Source organism: Pithys albifrons, chromosome 7 (assembly GCF_047495875.1).
Source record: "Pithys albifrons albifrons isolate INPA30051 chromosome 7, PitAlb_v1, whole genome shotgun sequence".
Lineage (NCBI taxonomy): Eukaryota > Metazoa > Chordata > Aves > Passeriformes > Thamnophilidae > Pithys > Pithys albifrons.
This window is the reverse complement of record NC_092464.1, coordinates 58,565,920-58,586,163: the sequence shown is the minus strand read 5'-3', so window position 1 is coordinate 58,586,163 and position 20,244 is coordinate 58,565,920. Positions and strand designations below refer to the sequence as shown.

Here is a 20,244-nt window from a genome sequence, read left to right as displayed (position 1 = left end):
AAGAACAGGAGAAGCCTGAGAGGACTTGAAGGGAAACTGGGGAGGTCCAGATTGCACACAAGGAGAAAGGAATTTCGGCCCAAGGGCAGTGCTGTGGTGCAACACATCCCCCTGAAGGAGTCTGGATCAGTCCATGGATTTGTGTGCCAAGGCAGAGCCAGGGAGGAGGGAGAGATGTCAGTGCAGGAAGGGGCCAGCGAGGTGGGGCAGCCGGGGGATGCCGACAGCCTGCAGGGAAAGGGGCAGGGCATGGACACCGTAGGACAGCCTGGGCTGGAGAGGAGACAGGGATGTGCAGAAGCTGAAAGGCCCCAAGAGAGCCAACTTGTGCAGGCCTTTGGCCATGGCTGCTGTGTGTGCCCCTGATGGCATGAGGAGACAAGTGAGCCTTGCAGCCCTGGGGCCTCATTGCCTTCTTGTCCCTGCTCAGCAGCCCGGGAGGTGCCACCCCATCCTCCTGACCCTGGTATTCCACATCCCATACCCCGGTGCCCAAGGAAGTGCCCTGAGGAATGAGGGCGAGACAGGATCTCTCTTCCCAGGGCCTGGGGGTCACGGCTGTGACCTTTGGGTTAATGAAATGCTTCTTACTTTCCTCAGCATCAGGATGACCTTTCTTTCCTTGTCCATATTTGTCATCATTGTCTCTCTGTTTTCTAACTGGAATCTCAGGACACTTTCTCAGTTATGTCCCTCAGAGGGACCCATTAACAACAAAAGAAACTTTAAAGTTTGATTCTGACTTTGCTTTCTCAAGAGGTTCCTGCACCTTTCTCAGGGTCTGATGTTCAGGGACTGAGCACCAAACCCCCCAGAGGGCCATTAAATGCCCTGGGCTGTTGCTGTGCTGCTGAGCTGGGCCGGGCTCCTGGCACACAGGGAGCTCCTGGCAAGCGGGCAGCGCTGCAGAGAGACAGCTCTGCCCAGGAGCAGCTCCTGTGCACAGCCCAGCAGGGCTCAGGGCACTGCCTGCACACACCGAGGGCAGAAAAGCAGGGCAGAGAGAGGTTACACACAGTCTGGGGTGTGAGGAAAGTTGAGAGGAAGATCCAAAGAAGAAGAATCTTTCCAGGCTTTCAGAAGGTAAGTCTGCATGAAGGGCAATGTATGTGCAGTTTGTAGGAAGATCTCCCAACACTGGCACATCCCACAGCCTGGGGGGTCTCTAATGTGGGATATCACAGTGTCTCTGTTGCTGAAGAGGAGGACGGGCTGCAAAGCAGGGACTCTCTGCTGCACCATCCCAGGGACATCCCAGCAGGGTTCCCTCTTCCCAGGGATGGCTGTAGGGTTTCAATCCAGGCTGTGCCACCCAGGCTGCCCCAAACTGTCCTGCAGAGCAGGGTCCTGCACCCCAGGGTGCTGTGCCAGGGCAGGAGCTCTGCCCCCTGTCAGGGGCAGCTCTCAGCTGGTCTGGGGAACTCCCTCAGTGCTGGGGGAGAGGCTGTGGGTGGAAAGAGCAAACCCTGACACGGAAGGGCAGGGCAGGGCAGGTTTGTTCAGCTATCAAGTTAGAGTTTCATAGGTGAGGACTGCTTACAGAACCAGAGCACTCAGGGATATTTTCCAGGGGATACTTCAAGGACAAGGTGAAAGGAGGGATTTCTATCAGGCTTTCAAGCCACATGCCTGGTGGTTTGTGTTGCAGAGGGAAAACTGAGGAGCTGCACAGGGGCTGAGAACTACCTGGCATTGCTGGTGTCTGGGAGGTGGCACAGCTGGCTCAGGGTGACACTGCCCTGAGTGCCCACCTGGTTCTGCCCTGGCTTCTCCCAGCCGGACCCTCAGTGTGCATTTCCTTTTTCCTCAACTTGCTCATGTTGCTGGGGTTGTTTCCTCCTTCTCTCAGTCAGGCTCACTGGGAATGGGAGTTCAAGCTACAGAGGCAATCACTGATCCTGTGATCCCCCTCAGGCAGGTGGGTCCCTGGGAATGAGACATTCCAGTTTTCCTCTGACCTGTGGGGCTGTCAATAGTGAATTCTGTGTGCCTGGAGAATGAGGTGTGTTTCCCAGAATCAAACCCCATTGTCAGGACACTTGGCTCTTCTCTGAGATGTCCTTCCAAGCTGGGAGCTGCCCTCAAGAATGCAAATCACCTTCATAGCACAATTGTGTTATCTGAAATCCCCAGTGCAGAGGGGCAGAGATGCTGTGCCCATCCCAGGAAATGCTGTTGAGTTGGTGAGATGAGCCATGTGTGTCCTTGAGACCTTGAGCCAGGCTGAGACACTGAGTGGTCTGTGATGGATCTCTCTGCTCTCAACAGTGTCTAGTCGAATTTCAGACAAAACTGGGAGTGTGATCACTCTCTGTCTGAGGAAGGTCCAAGTCCAGGGCAGCTGGAACATGGAAGAGGGAGAGAGCAGCTGCCCTCACTCTGCACTAAGCCACAGACATGGTCCTGTTCGGGAAGCCCTGCTCTGCTCTTCCTCAGGGCAGCACAAATGCTGAGGGGTTCTGAAATCCAGGAAACCTCCACAGGGAAGATGAGGAGAGTCAGAAACAAAACACCCAAACCTCTGAACTGTCTTCTGGAATATTCTCAAAACTGCGAGTGCAGATGCCCATGAGAAATTTTGCTTTAGGAGCAGTTTCATCTGACACAGCTGAACACCAGGATGGGCTCAGTCCCCACCATGGCCATGACCTACCCCGGAGCAGAGCAGGGCTGACCCTCACAGCCAGTGGGCAGAGGGGCTGCTCCTCATGGGAAATGTAGTGAGCACCAAGCTGGGCTCCAGCCATGGATATGAAGCAAAGTTTCCTGAAAAAGGAAAAGTGGGGAGCGTGAGCAGAAGGGAAAGGGGTATTGGGATATATCTGTGATTATTCTCAGAAATATCTCATCTGATTTGTCACTGTTATTTCCTTCTTGGACAGTGCCCCACCTCCAGAGGCAGCAGATGCCCAACAGCAGCTCCATCAGCCAGTTCCTCCTCCTGCCATTGGCAGACACGCGGCAGCTGCAGCTCCTGCACTTGTGGCTCTTCCTGGGCATCTCCCTGGCTGCCCTCCTGGGCAACGGCCTCATCATCAGCGCCGTAGCCTGCGACCACCACCTGCACACCCCCATGCACTTCTTCCTGCTCAACCTGTCCCTCACAGACCTGGGCTGCATCTGCACCACTGTCCCCAAAGCCATGCACAACTCCCTCTGGGACACCACAACCATCTCCTACACAGGATGTGCTGCACAGCTCTTTTTCAATGTCTTCTTCATTGGTACAGAGTTTTCCCTCCTCACCATCATGTGCTACGACCGCTACATTGCCATCTGCAAACCCCTGCACTACGGGACCCTCCTGGGCAGCAGAGCTTGTGCCCACATGGCAGCAGCTGCCTGGGCCAGTGGCTTTCTCAATGCTCTGCTGCACACAGCCAATACATTTTCCCTGCCCCTGTGCCAGGGTAATGCCCTGGGCCAGTTCTTCTGTGAAATCCCTCAGATCCTCAAGCTCTCCTGCTCACATTCCTACCTCAGGGAACTTGGGCTCATTGTGGTTAGTGTCTGTTTAGGTTTTGGCTGTTTCATTTTCATGGTTTTCTCCTATGTGCAGATCTTCAGGGCTGTGCTGAGGATCCCCTCTGAACAGGGACGGCACAAAGCCTTTTCCACGTGCCTCCCTCACCTGGCCGTGGTCTCCCTGTTCCTCAGCACTGCCATGTTTGCCCACCTGAAGCCTCCCACCATCTCTTCCACATCCCTGGACTTGGTGGTGTCAATTCTTTACGCAGTGATTCCTTCAGCACTCAACCCCCTCATCTACAGCCTGAGGAACCAGGAGCTCAAGGATGCTGTGAGGAAAATGATGACTGGATGCTTTTCAGCAGCAAGAACCTCCCAGTTTTCTTCTGTACAGTGTTCACAATAAAACTCATGACAGGCTCAGTTGCCTCCCCAGGTTTTTCTTGGTGGTCAGTTGTTTGGTTTTTTTCCTAAGGTTGTTCTCAATGAAATTTTGTTATTCATCCTCTCATCTAAATCACTGTTTCTTTTTTTAATTTAACTCTTTCAATCTTTAATTGAGTAATTGTGCTATCTTTATATTTAAACAAAATAAACTCTCTTACAGTAGCCTTGTGTATCTGAGGAGGTTATTGGAGATCATTGGATTTTTCCTTTGAGATTTTCAGGCACCTACAGGCCAGTTGCATGTGTGCAGAGAAGGGCAAAAGAGTCCCAGCACAGCAGCACTGCCAGGGAGCACCAGCACTGGGCCTTTGCTGACCTGCTCTCTTTCCACTTGTACACTCTCCTGCAGAGCCCCTGGGCTGGACTAAGGCCTTGGTCCTCTGCCAGCTGGGACACAGACCTGCTGCATGTCCATCCTGCGCTCACAGGCAGGGACAGGCCATGGGCACTGCTGGGACCCAGCTGGGCTCCACAACAGCAGCTCCATCAGGAAAGGGCTTCTCCTTAGCTCAGGACATGCAGTCTTAGGGCTTTTTGCAAGGTCACTCTCAAGAACATGCCAAGGGATAGACTCTGTAGAGGCTCCTTGTTTGCTTGTTCTCCAGGGGCTCTAAACCTGCATGTGAACCAGCAAAAAGAGCCCTGTAACTGCAGGGGCTACAGCAGGAAACAGGGAAAATGATCTGGTGAGTGTTCTGTGTTACCCTCAGTGAACACACTACTGCTACCCATGACAACAATAGCAGTAATAAAAGCTGGAACTATAACAATAAACCCCACAAGAAGCACATGAGGTGCACAACACCATTGCTCCACTGCTCACCACTCAGTGCCCAAAGCCCAGCCCAGCCCAGACACAGATCAGCCCTTCCTGACCAACCCCCCATTAACACCCTGAGCACGGCCCTGCATCAAAGGGAACATCCCTTGGGCCAGTTGGGCTCAGCTGTCCTGGCCCTGCTCCCATTCCTGGGACCCTGAGAAGATCATTGGAGGCCATGATTTCACAAACCTCTCACAGACTCCAAACCAAAAGCAAAACTCAAAGCACCTGGAAAAACCTGCAGCCCCTGAAGCTTTAAGGAGCCCTCAAGGGCCAATCCTGACAAAGCCTCCCCAGGGACTCGCCCCAGCAGACCCTTGGAGGCCACGACTGCAGGGAGGCAAAGGCTCTGAGCAGCAGCTCAGGTGCTGAGCAAAGCCTGGCTTGGCTGGAGGCAGCAGAAAGGCCCAGCCCTGACCCCCAGCCCGGGGAAAGCACATCCTGTCCCTCACACCTTGCTCAGGGCTCTGCTGGGGGCACTGGCATGGGGGGTGATGCTGAGGGCAGGACAAGAGAAAGAGAATCAGGAGGGGAGGGGGCAGATCAAGAAGCCAGTCTTTCAACAAAGAAATTGAAAGGAGTGACACAAATGAAAACAGGAAACCAAAGTTACCTGGTCCCTGAACTCAACAAAACTTTCAAACTTGTGAAAAGACTCCAGCTGCCAGCCAGGTGAGTGGATTTCCACCTGGCTGCTTCCATGCTGGGATAGTGGGGCTGATAGTCAGCAGTTGCAAGGTCATGAAGCCCAAAAGCTGAGATTCCTTTGCTAGAGATTAGGAAATTGAAAGAGGAATTGGAAAAGAAGTAGAAATTTACAGTCTCTGGAGATGACTCTTCTCAAGCGTGAGGGCAAGAGATCCATTTCAGGAAGATGTCGTGAACTCCCCAGGAAAGTGGAGCTCTGGAAACAAAAGTATCCAGTACTTGAGGGAATTACCTGCGCTGGAAATCATCTATAGTGACCTAAAAATTGAAAACACCCCTAAAGACTCAGAGGATGTTCCTTGCACAGTGGCCATGAGGAGGTTCAAAGCACTCCTGGATCACATTCCAACAGCCTGATGGCATTGTATTCCCTCCAAAGGGATACACCAGGGGATGGCACCCTCCTGGCTCTGAAATGTAGTAGAAACTCTGGGCACTTCCTCACCCCCATGGCCCAGCAGCTCAGCTCTCAGGGGCAGCCCAGGAGATCAGTCCTCTCCTGCCCCAGCCAGAGGGAAAGGGAGTCCCAAGCACAGACCACGTGGTGATCTCTGGTTCTTTCTGCATGGCCAGAGGGAGACATGAGGAAGTGGGATGGTGAACCCACCTTTGAGCTGGGAGCCCATGGAGGTGAACTGAGAGGGAAGAGAGCTGTGGAGAAGGGGTCAGCCAAGAAGGATGTCCATGTAGTTGCTGCAGGGATACAAGAAAGCAATCAGAAATCTCCCAGGCATAAAAGGACTAAAATCAACTCTTTTGATCCTGGTAACAGGACTTCTGGTCTGGTATCACAGAGGTCAGACAGTGAATACTCTGGCCAGGAACAGGAATAGAGGGTCCCTGCCTTTGGCCAGGAGGAGGAAAGGGATGACCAGGCACACTGCACTGTGTGGATTCGATGGCCTGGCACAGCAGATCCACAGAGGTGTAAAGCTTTAGTAGACACTGGTGCCCAGTGCACACTGATGGCATCAGGGCACAGGAGTGCAGAACCCTCTGGATCTCTGGAGTAGCAGGGGGATGCCAGGAGTTGTCTGTGTTAGAGACTGAGGTGAGTTTAGGAGGGGAGAAGTGGGAAAAGCCCCACATTGTGTCTGGCCCAGACTGGCCTTGTTTTCTGGACACTCTGCTCAAGGTGCTCCAGGAAACTCATCACAGACCAGCCCCTCCCAATGACCATTCCCAGCACTGGTTTGTCACCCACCTCTGAGAGGTGGTTTGTTCCTTCCCAGAGGGACATCAAGTGACTGGGCCAGAAGTGCAAGAGATCCCAAGTCTTTGTCCCCTCGGGCACAGCATCATCTGTGCCACCAAGGACTGTGAGCAGACCTACTGTGCTGAGGCTCTGGGGTCATGTGGCCTCCTGGCACAACCCCAGGAAGGCTGGGCACTGTCACCCCTTGTCCTGCCCTCAGCATCACCCCCCATGCCAGTGCCCCCAGCAGAGCCCTGAGCAAGGTGTGAGGGACAGGATGTGCCTTCCCCGGGCTGGGGGTCAGGGCTGGGCCTTTCTGCTGCCTCCAGCCAAGCCAGGCTTTGCTCAGCACCTGAGCTGCTGCCCAGAGCCTTTGCCTCCCTGCAGTCGTGGCCTCCAAGGGTCTGCTGGGGTGAGTCCCTGGGGAGGCTTTGTCAGGAATGGCCCTGTGGGGTTCCTTAAAGCTCCAAGGGACTGCAGGTTTTTCAAAGTAGTTTGACTTTTGCTTTAGGTTTGGAGTTTCTTAGAGATTTGTTCAATTAAGGCCTCCAATTATCAGCTGTATTGAGTCCCTTGAGATTCTTAGTCAGTATCAACACTCAGTGGGGCTCATTAATGCTTCAAGGTACTCAAAGCTTATTGAGGTGCTTCTTTTTGACACCCAGTCTGTGAGAGGTTTGCAATATCATGGCCTGCAATGATCTGCTTTAATTAGTCCCTTGAGAGGCTTTGTCAGTAACAGCCCACAGTGAGGCTTGTTAATGCTTCAAGGAACTCAACATTTATTAAGGTACTTTCCCTTTCCTTTTGAAACCGAGTCTATGAGAGGTTTATTCAATCAAGGCTTCCAATTATCTCCTCCTACCAGTCAGTGAAGAGCCTGTATTGGGAATGGCCCTCAGTGGGACCCATTAGTGCTTTGAGACACTTTGTGATTTTCTTCTGACTTTGACTTATGGAAAGGTTTGTGCAATCTCCTCTCAGGACCTGAGGTTCAAGGGCTCAGCACCAAATGCACCACGGGGCTTGTTAAGATAAAGCAAGACCTACCAGATCATGGCTCTTTCTGAGTTTGTCCTCTAATCAAGGAGAGTTAATTAAGAAAGATGCCACTTAGAGTTTTGGAGAAAGGTGTGAAAGAGTTTCTAATAAATGTGCATTCTTATTTTAAATTATTTGGATAAGTACTTTTCTTTTTAGAGAAGAGGTGATTGCAGCATTCTCTGATTGATATTGGTCCACCTTCTCTCCTAAGAAGGTCTGGACTAATTGGAGAGTGATCCCTTGAGGTCTGACAGTGTGGACAACCTTGCTCCACACCTCCCCAGCACCATCATGTCCCTCATCAGTCAGCTGGGACCTGCTTTGCTCTGAGAACTGACTGAACACAGGCAGAGAGGGATTTTTCCTCTGTTTTTGCAGCAATCTGAAACTCATAAGTTTCATCATTGTAAACGAACACTCTCCTCAACTCTGTGCCAGGTCCAAGATGCCACCATTGGGCTTCACCTTCCCAAAGCATAACCATTCATGAAATGTATTAGAGAGAAAAGAAATGAAACAAACACAAATAAAAAGCTGTCTGAAGACAGAATTAGACGAATTACTGAGGGACAGGCAAACTTTTAACTCCCTGAAGCTCAAAGTCCCAAGTTGGTCTTTGAGAGGTGTGTGAGCAACCCAAGAGTGAGGGGAAGGGAAATGCAGAGAGCACTGGCAAGTGCTGCTGTGCAGACAGGCTGCTGGGAAGGGGACTTCAGCCATGGGCAGTTCAGACAGGACAGGTGGGAAGAGGTGAAAGGTGAGGGAGATGAAATGTGCAGCCCAAAGGACAGAATGCTGACAGTGCCAAGAGGGTGGGAGGGCAACAGTTCTGCCCTTGTTGTTAATGCACATCCTGAAAACATCTCAGTGTGATCCCATGGGAGAACAGGGACATTTTATGACAAGTGTTCCATTGTTCCAGCTGATCAGGTCATGCTCAGACTTTTCAACATGTGTCAAATGTCTCAGGATTTCAGGCAGCTCCTCTGTTTGACCATCCGTATCCATGAGTTTCCACAGTGTCTCAGGGTACCTTTGACTCCATGAGGCTCCAGAGTGTCACACTGGCCCCTTGATTTCATGAGGTTCCACATCTCAAGGTTCCTTCAGTTCCATGAGGTTCCTCTGTATTCACAATATCCTTTTCATTCCATGACATTCCACTGTGTCTTGGGATCCCTTTCCCTTTCCTCTTCCCTCTCCCTTGTCAATTCCCATCCCCACCATTTCCCAATCTTGCCTGCTCCCTTCCTGTTCAGGTTGTCACCTCACCCCTTGTGGCCAACAAGGATGAGGCCAATCTGCCTTCCCCTGTTGCCTGGAATTTCTGGAAAAACTTTCCAAGGCACGTTCCCTGGGTAGGGTCAAGAGGAGTTCTTTACTTACAGGGTTTGAGGTGTACAGAGGATGGAAAGCACACAGAGAGATGCACACCCTGCCCCCAGTACCCAGCTTGATGCAACACCAAACAACATCTTGGTCCTCGGAATTGCTTCCCACAGAGAGCTTGCCTTCTCTGAACAGATTCCAGGCCTCATGGAGGGCAAACCCTCCTGCCACAGTCTGCCCTCTGACTGTGCTCAACCCTCTCTCTGTCTCCTGCAGTGGCTGTGCAGGGCCCTCTTGCCTCCATGCTAGAAAAGCATCCCCACCCATACCAAAATGCTCATGTGTGTGTTATCGTGGCACACCAGTCAGTATCCAATTGGCCACTGACTTTGGCATTTTCACATGTTGGTGTCTGGGATAGACACCACAGTAACTGGGTATTACATTAAAGCCAGCCAGGGCATTCATTTCAGCTGGGTACAAGCTAAACAAACCATTGGAAAACATGATGGTACCAATTTATCTCCAAGATTGCAAACAGGATGTGAGGCAGTGCCCATGGGAGAGTCCACATAACTAATCCTTCAGTTGCAGTGTGGCAAACAAACCACTTGGTGCTTTTTAACACAGGTCTCTTCCTCTGTGAGGCTTCTGTGAGCTCACACACTGTTTGAGTAGATGACTAAATCATTTAGAGACAAATTCAAGGTAGATGAATTCAATCTTACAATCATATGAAATTTTGTGTTTACTCTCAAACTGAATTCAGGGCAGTCTTTTTCACAAGTTGCAGCAATCGGAGAGGAGACAGGAATATTCCCAATGGTGTTCATAAAATGCTGCAAAACTATTGGGAAAAAATATATACAAAATGTGAACACTGCAAAACAATGAATATCACAAAACAATACAAGCTTTCAATTCTATTGCTGCATTATCTTCTTCATGAATCAGCTGTAAAAGGAAAACTCAGTTCAGTGTAAGGAGGTTCACAAATAATCAAACTAACAGTAAAAATCTGGAAAGCAATGAAAGACACCTGAAATACAGTAATTAACAATCACTGTATTGTCTGGTGTTTTGAGAATATTATTCAAATTAGATTAGCCATCCATCCTTTTGGAGTCTTTTCACTTCCCTTCTGGGCTGTTTCAAACTAAACTGACAGTAAAACCCTTACAAAAAAATGGTGCTTGTAACCATGGCAACAAAACCTTCTTTGCCCCCCCTTTGCTGACTTTGGCAGTAACTTTGCAGGAGAGGGAGGTAACCACAGTGCCCAGGCAGTGGCACAGCCAGCCTGGTTTCTGGGCATTCTGTCACCAGGACTAAAATGGTACCTGATTTGGACTAGAATATGTTCTAGTTGCTCTCTGAGCCTTAAGACAGAAAATGCAGGAATGTAGCTCAGGGCTGAGAAGTTGCCAGTTCCTACTTTAAATGTAAGGAACTCCATAGTTCTATAAAATCTACAGATCCATAAAATCCTAAGGGAACACCCCACTGCTGCCCCTGAGAGCAGGACCAGGGCCCTCCCCAACCCCTATGCTGCCCCTGCTCAGACACCTCCAGTGCTGGTTCCTTTGGGGGCCCCTCAGCATCACCCCCACACTGAGCTGCCCTGCTGGGCCCTGCAGAGCTGCCCATGGCAGCAGTTCATCTGGGATGGCACAGCCCCTCCTCTCCATCCCTGCAGAGCTGCCCATGGCAGCAGCTCCTCTGGGATGGCACAGCCCCTCCTCTCCATCCCTGCAGAGCTGCCCATGGCAGCAGCTCCCCTGGGATGGCACAGCCCCTCCTCTCCATCCCTGCAGAGCTGGCCATGGCAGCAGCTCCTCTGGGATGGCACAGCCCATCCTGTCCATCCCTGCAGAGCTGCCCATGGCAGCAGCTCCTCTGGGATTGCACAGCCCCTCCTCTCCATTCCTGGAGAGCTGCCCATGGCAGCAGCTCCTCTGGGATGGCACAGCCCACCCTCCCCATCCTCCCCTGGCCCCTGGACACCAAAGAACCAAAGCCTCGACCCCCAGAGTGCAGCCCTGCCCATGGCAATGGGCCCCCAGGGCTGCCCTGCCCAAAGCAGCCCCTCCAGACCCTGCCCAGAGACACAACTGGGGACACCACACATGATGCTTTTAGGAAACAGCTACAAGCTTTCCTTGGCTCTTGGCAGGGGTCATTGCTTTATTCTAAATGTTCAGAGTTACCCCTTGGGGGCAGCATGTCCAAAAGGTCACTGTTGTGTTCCATTTGGAGGCAGAAATATTTCCCAAAGGAATCCAGGTGGCACAGACGGTGCAGAGGGAGCTGCCAAGTCACCCCAGTGTTCAGCCCTGCCCTGACTGCCACCAGCACTGCCCTTTCTCACACATCTCTGGTGAAGACAAAGGTGTCAGAGTGTAGGTTCTAAACAAGGAACCCTTGAAAAGATCTGTTTAGGACCTGCCAGCAAAGTCACTCAGGAGCAACCAGCACAGGAGTGGGCAGGAACTGTTGGTCAGAGGTCCATCTAGGAGGGGAGGGTGGATATTTTAATTTTATTTGACACTACAGAGGCAATTTCTGGGGTGGCCTCTGGAATTTTATTCTATTTCAAGAGCACCAGCAACAGGGCTGTGTCTGAGTGCTGGGAATGAGGCTTGTATGGCCCTAATTGTCCTTGACTTAGTGCTCAGGGGCTTGTGGGCATTCCAATGTCTGCTGATCACTACACCTGAGACAGAAACACTGAGTTCACTGTCACAAATACACTGTGGGGGGCTGTGATCAAAAGAGGCAATTGCAATTTTACTGATAAAATTCAGGTGGCAACCAGTAGCCATGGGGAAAAAATGAAAAACTAAATTTATACAGCATAAAGTTTTATTAACAGAAATCACATCTGATCCAGAAATGCCTTTGTGCACTGCCTGTTTTAGATGGATGTTCCTGTGGTTCCATGGGAGCCCGAAAATGCTGCTCAGCCCATCATTGTCACACCTGCAGCGTCAGGGGCTGCAGGAGTAAAGGGGACCCTGCAGGGAGGCTTCAGATCTGTTCCCTAAATCCCGTTCTGAAAGGAGGTTGGATGAGGGAGAGCCCAGAGAGTTCTCAGTGAGAGACAAGCAGCTGCCAGCAGGTCCAACCAGCACACTGGATTTACACCATCTGATCTCTGCTGGGGGGTCCCTCTGGGCTCTGACACTGCCCCAGACCCCTCTCCCAGCCCCTCGCTGGCCCAGAGGAGACACTGCGCGTGCTGGGATGCTCAGGGACCACTGGGCTCTTGCCAGTGGCTTCCCTGCCCAGACAAGCAGGGCTGCCTGAACTTCTCATCCATCAACACCCCAAGTCCTTCTCCTCAGGGCTGCTCTCAATCCGTTCTCCACCCAGCCTGTGTTTGTGCTCCATAATCATGTGACAAACTGCAATGCATGGAAATAGAACAGACTGGGGCTAAGCCTTATCCTCCCAATCCCCAGAAGCAGAGGAAGGTTTGTATTCTGAGGAGGTTTTGTGTCAGGGACCAGAGACGAGTCTGGGCCTGTCATGTTTGGTCTGTGGTTGTGCTTGTTGATTTGGTGTGAGAAAACTCTGCAGAGTTTGCCTGTGGAGAACTCAGGCCTGGAGAAAGAGCCATCAGTGTGAGCTGGAAGTGCTGAGAGCTTGGCCTGTGCCCCAGGGACAATAAAGGGCAGAGCCGTTGTTGTCCCAGAGTCAGCCCTTGAGCTGCTGCAGCCTGGGCTGGTGCGATGGGCACGCAGGGGCTGGTGCTGCAGCTGGCAAAGCTGCCCTGCAGAGAGAGGGGACAGGAGGGGTGGGCTGGGCTGGGGGTGAGGAGGCCCCGCTGGGCCTGGTTTGGTGCAGGGCATGGCCTGAAGGGGCACTGCCTGCCTGCCCTGGCGCCAGTGCCGCTGCACCTGCTGGTCCTGCCCCGCGGGCTGGGGAGATTGCAGGGCTGGGGATGTGCTGTGTGTGTGCCAAGGAACAGGATCCATTGGCCTGGGGAGATTGCAGGGCTGGGGATGTGCTGTGTGTGTGCCAAGGAACAGGATCCATTGGCCTGGGGAGATTGCAGGGCTGGGGATGTGCTGTGTGTGTGCCAAGGAACAGGATCCATTGGCCTGGGGAGATTGCAGGGCTGGGGATGTGCTGTTTGTGTGCCAAGGAACAGGATCCATTGGCCTGGGGAGATTGCAGGGCTGGGGATGTGCTGTGTGTGTGCCAAGGAAAAGGATCCATTGGCCTGGGGAGATTGCAGGGCTGGGGATGTGCTGTGTGTGTGCCAAGGAACAGGATCCATTGGCCTGGGGAGATTGCAGGGCTGGGGATGTGCTGTTTGTGTGCCAAGGAACAGGATCCATTGGCCTGGGGAGACTGCAGGGCTGGGGCTGTGCTGTTTGTGTGCCAAGGAACAGGATCCTTTTGCTTTGCTCACCAATATATCTGCTTTGCTACCTGAGCTGTGGTTCTGTGTCTTTTATTTTGTGCTGGGAATCCTCCTGAACCTGGAACATTGGGAACAACCTGGTGAGCCACATTCCCAGTGACCCACGTTGGGAACACACCTGGAGACCCACATTCCCAGTGACCCACCTTGGGAGCACACCTGGCTGGAGGACTCCACACCCTCCTGGTTCCCTGTGGGCACTTGGGTGAGTGCAGGGGGAGGAACATCCATCAGGACACATTGGGAATTCATTGGGAACAGTGGATTTGTTGACTTTACACCCCAAAAATCTCACCTGCTCGTTCCCATCACTACTTCTGGTGGCATCAAGCCTCCTGATTCCACCCCAAATCCCTTAATTCCACTCAAAAGTCTCTTAATTCCTCTGAGAATCCTCGGACTTTCACCTCAAATCCCCCCAATTTTACCCCAAATCCCCAGGATTCCACTCAAAATCCCATAATTACCCTCAAAATTCCTTTAATTCCACCAAAAGATACCCTGATTTTCACCTCATACCACAATGGTTCTACTCCAAGTTGCTTTAATTCCAACTCATATCTCTATAAACCCATCAAAGTCCTGCTGATTTTGCCCCAAATCTCCCGTGTCTTCCACCCAAACTTCTATTAATTCCACATAAAACTCCTCTCATTTACCCCCAAATCCACTTAATTTTCCTGAAGATCTCCATTATTTTTGCCCAGAGTTCCCTTACTTCCATCTATACCCTCCCCAATCCCATATATTTCACCAAAAATTACTTTAATTTCACCTAAAATTTCTCAATTCTCTTTATTTACACCTCAAATCTTCTTAACTACATGCAAAATTTTCTTATTTCTACCCAACATATCCCTAATTCAACCCCAAATCTATGACCTCCACTCAAAAATACCTTGATCCCTCTTACAATCCCAAGTATTTCATCCCAAATCCTGAAGGTTCCACAGAAATCCCCTTAATTTCACATAAGGATTATTTAGATCCATCCCAAATTCCCTTAATTCCACCCAACCTCTCCTAATTTCACACCAAATCCACTGAATTCCACTCTAAATTCCCTCAATTCCACACAAAATCCCTTCCCCAACTCACCAGCTCCCCAAGTGCCCCCAAATCCCCCCCAACCCCCAAGTGTCCCTTTGGAGCCCCAAATCCCGGGAAAGGGCCCATGGGAAGGGGGGGCTGGGGGGCTTTGGGGAGGTTGGGGTGGATTTGGGGGCCTAGAGGGCACTTGGGGGGCACTTGGGGGTCCCATTGGGGTCTGAGGGGCATTTATGGGGCACTGGGAAAGAACTTGGGTGTCCGAGGGGACCCCTTGGGGGGTCACTCGAGTGTCCAGGAACAGAATCTGGGGGTCCAAAGAGGGTTTTAGTGGTCACTTCTAAGACCCGGAGGAACTTGGGGGTCACGTGGGGGTCCAGGGAGGTGATTTGGGAGTCTGAGTGGGTATTGGGGGAGCACTTGGGGGTCCTGGAGCCCTTCTGGGGCAGTTTGGGGTCCGGGGGACACTTGGGGGGCTGCAATGGGGGTGGGACCGACCCGATTGGGCGCGGGGGGGGGGGGGGGCGGGAGTTGTAGTCCCGCCTGTGATTGGCCAGAGCGGGCCGCGGTGCATGACGGGAGATGTAGTGCGGGACAGGGTCAAAATGGCGCATACGCCATGTCCCGTCACCGCCCGCTGCATTCCTGAACGCTGATTGGCTGCAGACGATGACGGGCAGGCGCAGCGCCCAATCAGAGGCGGCGCAGACGGAGGGCGGGACTCGAGGGCGCTGCCGGGAGAGATGAGCAATGGCGGCGCCATAGGGAGGTTTGGAAGATAATTGAGAAAATTTAGGAAATATTCGGGGACTCAGGGCGGGCTTTGGGAATCCCGCACGACCCACCCACCCCCCACAGACCCGCGGGACCCCCCCGGGGCCGTGTTGGCCGTGACGGTGAAGGAGCCGGGTAATCCCCTCCCCCCACCCCGGGATCCGCCTCGGGACCCCCCAAAATCACCCAAAAAATCCCTGAGACCCCAAACTGCCCACCTGGGACCTCCCAAACTGCCTCGGCCCCCCAGGATGCCCCAAATCCCATTCTAAACGCTCTGGAGCTTTTGAAACACTTCGGGCTCTCCCAAACGCCTCAGAGACCCCCTAAACCCCCTCCTAGACCCCCCCAAACCTCTTTCAGAGCGTCTGAACTGTCCAGAACCCACCGAACTACCCTCAGGCTATCCTGTATTTCCTCCCAGACCCCCCAAACCACCGCAGGACCCGCCAAAATCCCTTTCTGAAGCAACCAGACCTGCCAAATTCCCTCAACCTCCCCCCAGACCCCCACCCAGACCTCTCCAAACTGCCCCAAGACTCCCAAACTACCTCAAACCCCTCCTAAATTCTCTCCCGGTCTCTCCAAACTGCCCCAAGGTTCTCAAACTACTTCCAGAACTCCCCAAACTAGGCCAGGATCCCCCTAAACCCCCTCCCAGAACCCCCATACTGCTCTCAGATCCCCCAAAACCATCTCTGGGTCCCCCAAACCTTTCCCAGGACCCCCACACTGCCCTCAGACCCCCCCATACCACCCCAGGACCCCCCAAACCCTTCCCTGGCCCTCCAAAGTACTTCTGGACCTCCAAACTGCCGTCAGAGCCTCCAAAACAACCCTAGGACCCCCCTAAACTGTCCCAGGACCCCCAAACTGCCCCAAGAGGCCCCTAAAACACATCAGGAGCCCCAAACTGGGATCTGGAAGTGACAGCTGAAACAGAGAGAACTGAAGCTGAGTGAGACACGTGGGCAGCCCAAAAAACTGGAAAATGGGGTTTATTTGTTGTTTTTTTCTGCAAGTTGAAAGGGGGAAATTGGGGATGATGCTCTTGGAAAAGGGAACGGTGTGAGCGAGTGAGGAGTGACCTCAGTGTGGGGAACAAAGGGAGTCACCCCCAAAGGGACTTTGCTTGGAGAGCATCCCTGGATGCTGGAAAATCCTGGGATCCTCCGATCCCCCCAAATGGAGGTGCCTGGCACAGATCCCCTAAAACCCCAAACCATCAAGATTTGGCCAAAACCCCCTCCAAAATATGCAGATTAAGGCCAAAGGAATTCAAAGCACCAAAATTCACCTCCAAATTTTCTCTCTGTGGTCTCTCCACTTTGGGGTTCTGGGGGTCCCTCCTGTCCAGGCTGTTGGGGGTGCCTTGTGTTTTGGGTGCCCCTCTCTGGGGTTCTGCCTTTTCCAGGCTGCTGGAGATCCTCAGAATGCCAGGGGTCCCCACTCTGTGATCTGACCCCTTTGGGGTTCTGGGATTCCCCCTCTCGAGGGTCCCAATTAGGAATGCCGAGGGTGCCAGAGGTCCCCTATGCGCTGACTCTCTGCTCGGGGTGCTCAGGGATCCCCTGGGATCCCAAAAAGGAGACCCTGGAAATGGGGCACCCTCAGGACCCCTGGCATCCTGGGGAGGGGGGACCCCTATCCCCAAACTGGGGTACCCCAGAGAGGAGGGACCCCAAGAATCCCAAAGTGGGGAGACCAGAGAGGAGGGACCCCTTTGATTCCCGGGACCCCCGGCAGCCTGGAGAGGGCAGGGACCCCAGAGAGGGGGAACCCTCAATTGACGTGGGACCCCCAGCGGCCAAGAGAGGGGAGACCCCCAGAACCCCAAAGTAAAGAGACCAGAGAGAGGAAACTCCTGAGATGTTTTTTATTTACTTAATCTTACTGTTTTTGAGGGTTTTAAGGGCACAAGATGCCTGGTGAATTCCAGAGATGGACTTGGGCAGGAGGATCCCCCAACCTTATTTTTCCCCCCAAACCAGGATTTCTCCTTTCCAAAGCTTGTCAGGATGGAGGAAGAGGCTGCGAGGAAGAGGAAGGTGCCCCAGGACCCCCAGGCAGGTGAGGAGGAAGTCAGTGCCCCTTTGCCCCTCTCTTGTGCTGCATCTTCCAGCCCAGCATGGCCCCGGCTGCAGGACAACCCCGCTGCCGACGCCGTCCTGCCGGGGCCGGGTTTGGGGGGATGTCCTTGGCCTTCCCTGTGGGCCGGAGGCAAATGCCCTGCCTGTCCTTGTTCCTTCTTGCCCCAGGCCCCGAGCTGAGCACGGAGAGCGCGGAGGACAAATCCCCCCGGCAGAACCTGCTGGCAGAGGCTGTTTTGAATGGCTTCACAGACCAGAAAGTCACCGGGAAGGAAAATCCACGGAGATGCCCCAGGAGGAGAAGCTCCAAAACTAGACCTGTGTGCTCTGAGGACGAAAAACCAACCCAGTGCCCCAAAGGTGTCCGTGGCTTGAGCAGGTGCTCTGACCTGGTGATGGAGCAGCAACACCACTCAAGGGAGAAGCGCTACAAGTGTCTGGAATGTGGGAAGAGCTTCAGCCAGAGCTCCACCCTGATCCGCCACCAAATGATCCACAGTGGGAAATGGGCCTACACATGTGGGGAATGTGGGAAGGGCTGCAGCTGCAGCTCTGAGCTGATCTGCCATCAAAGGATCCACACCGGGGAATGTCCCTATGAGTGTTCCGAGTGTGGGAAGAGGTTTCAGACCAGCTCAGTTCTCCTCAAGCATCAGCGCACACACACCGAGGAGAGGCCCTTCTCCTGCACTGACTGCGGGAAGAGATTCAACCACAAATCCAACCTCATCACCCACCGGCGCATCCACATTGGGGAGAGGCCAAACAGGTGTGAGGAGTGTGGGAACAGCTTCATCCGGAGCTCTGCCTTGACCCAACACCAACGGACCCACCAATAAGGGAAGCCCTCAGAGTGCCCCAACTGCGGGAAGAGCTTCGTCTGCTGCTCCAGCTCCATCACCCATTGGAGTACCCACATTGGATGATCCACAGTGACCCACGTTGAGGACAGACCTGATGACCCATGTTGGGTAAAGACCTGGTGACCCACTTTGGGTAGAGTCTTGGTGACCATCATTCCTGGTGACTCACATTGGGAAAACACCTGGCTGGTGGTCTCCTCATCCTCCTGGTTCCCTGTAGGCACCTGGGTGAACAGAGTGGGAGGAACATCCATCAGGACACAGACCTGACCTTGAAAATCAATTGGGATGAGGGGATTTGATGGCTTTAGGCCTGTGCCAGGACATCCCTCATTGGAATGTCCAAGCAAACAATGCCCTGTTTGCAAATGTGTCAGTGGTTGGCTGAGGGGACTCCACTCTGGTTTCAACCCCAGATTAACATCCTGATGGTGAGGCAACCCCAGGAGTCAAATGGCTGTCAGTCAATCCCTTTATACTCTAAAGGTCCAATCCCCTTTCACAGGGGCAGGTTCTTCCAACATATCCCTTCTTGGGGTGTGTGTGTGGAGATTCCTCCCTTAGGGTGGGAACCCCCACCAAGGTCACTCCTCGAGGCTGAGAGCAGAGATCTCCCCAGGTCCCTTGGGCTGGGTGAGTTCCATTAATCTCTACTTAATAATTCTTTCTTTTGTGATAGCTTTAGTAGAATTGCTTCATCAGTTGTTTTAGGATGTTGCACTGGCCTGTCTCACACTATACTGCTGGTAGGTTTAGCATTTATATTGTGTAGTAAATAATTTTGATTGACATCTTTTATCTGATCACTTGTAATAATAAATAAACCCTAAGCCTTCCATTTTCCCCCCTGCCCCAGGGTGCCCCCCCTCTCTCGCAGCCCCAGCACCCCACACAGGTTGGGAGCTCAGGGAGACACCCCAGAGCCCCCTTTTCCAATCCCCCCTCTGCCCAAAGACCCCCAGGGGACTGTCCATCCTGCCAGCCCAATCCCCATTTTCCACCCTTCTGCCCATTCCTCCCTTTTCCCATTGTCCCCTCAATCCCCAGCCCCCCCAAGATCAGTTTGGAGGTCTTGCGGCTCTTTCGGTGCAGGAAAGCCCAGGAGGGGCTGGAATCTCCCTTATCCCGGGCCGTGGGATGGAGGGCCCGGCACAGCATCCTCGGGGCTTTGGCAGAAAGGCTGCAGTGGGGAGGGACAGAGCGAGGGGGAGGGACTGACACACACCACTCGTCTCTTGTTAGTGCCACTGGTGTGACACCCCCTTGTCCCCCTGAGCCCCGAGACAGATCCAGCAGCTCAGCGCCTGCTCTGCGCTCAGCCCCAAGCCCGGGATGGGCCGTGGGGTCTGGGACACAGCCCCGCTCTGGGGGGCACAGCCCCACTCTGGGGGGCAGAGCCGCTGCTGGGGGCACCGGGGGGGCCGGGGGCCTTTATCCCCCTGGTGCAGCTCCGAGCGCCCGAGGGCACAGCCCTGGTTTGTGGGGCTGAGTCACAGCAACCCACCCAGGGCCGCACTGTGAGCCAAAGTGCCTTTATTGACACCGTGGGCAGGCACAGGGTCTGTGTCTGACACGATGCAGCTCCCCAGGAGTCAAATTTGGGCCGGTTCAGGAGGGGAATTTCAGTGAGGACACCGGACATTCCGTGGTGCAGATCCATCTGAGTGACATCAATCACTGCACATCCTTCCAAGCTACACAAACATCTTGTGAATCACCTGAGACAGACATTTTTAGGGCTTAGGCAAATGGTTAAAAGACTGAATGTCTTGTGGCTATGCATTTCTTTTCTAACTAGACATTGTTTGCTGGTTGCAGCCTCTGGGACAGAGGTGTTTTGATTTATTTCTTCCAAATGCAGGACTAAACTCTTTCAAGGTTTTCTTTATCTAAAACTCTGTATGGTTAAAAAAAATTTGTTTTATCGTTTTACTGTTGTTTGTTCAGAAATTCCTGTCTCCTGCTTATCTTTGATAGAAAAACAGAAAACATTTGTCTTTTCCCAGGGTTCAGGCCAGTTCCTAATG

The 20,244-nt window shown here is 53.0% G+C and overlaps 2 protein-coding genes and 1 long non-coding RNA gene across 3 annotated transcripts in view; all 3 read left to right on the top strand.

Moving 5' to 3' along the window:
• The window catches only part of LOC139673811 (zinc finger protein 850-like), a 685,564-nt gene extending 666,681 nt beyond the window's left edge, over positions 1 to 18,883 (top strand). The window contains 1 exon segment of the mRNA XM_071559630.1: positions 17,854 to 18,883. Coding sequence (XP_071415731.1) covers positions 17,854 to 18,193 — 340 coding nt within the window. The 3' untranslated portion in view covers positions 18,194 to 18,883.
• LOC139674225 (olfactory receptor 14C36-like) lies at positions 2,906 to 3,874 on the top strand. Its single transcript, XM_071560414.1, has one exon. The coding sequence runs from the start codon at positions 2,906 to 2,908 to the stop codon at positions 3,872 to 3,874; it is 969 nt and encodes a 322-aa protein (XP_071416515.1).
• On the top strand, positions 15,260 to 17,574 carry LOC139673922 (uncharacterized). Its single transcript, XR_011698239.1, has 3 exons — positions 15,260 to 15,399; positions 17,256 to 17,334; positions 17,523 to 17,574. It is a non-coding gene; the product is annotated as an uncharacterized lncRNA (long non-coding RNA).
• Positions 18,884 to 20,244: the final 1,361 nt, after the last annotated feature.

Bases quoted from the DNA above. Each gene is read 5' to 3' on its own strand.
- LOC139674225 (XM_071560414.1), top strand. From the start codon at position 2,906: ATGCCCAACAGCAGCTCCATCAGCCAGTTCCTCCTCCTGCCATTGGCA.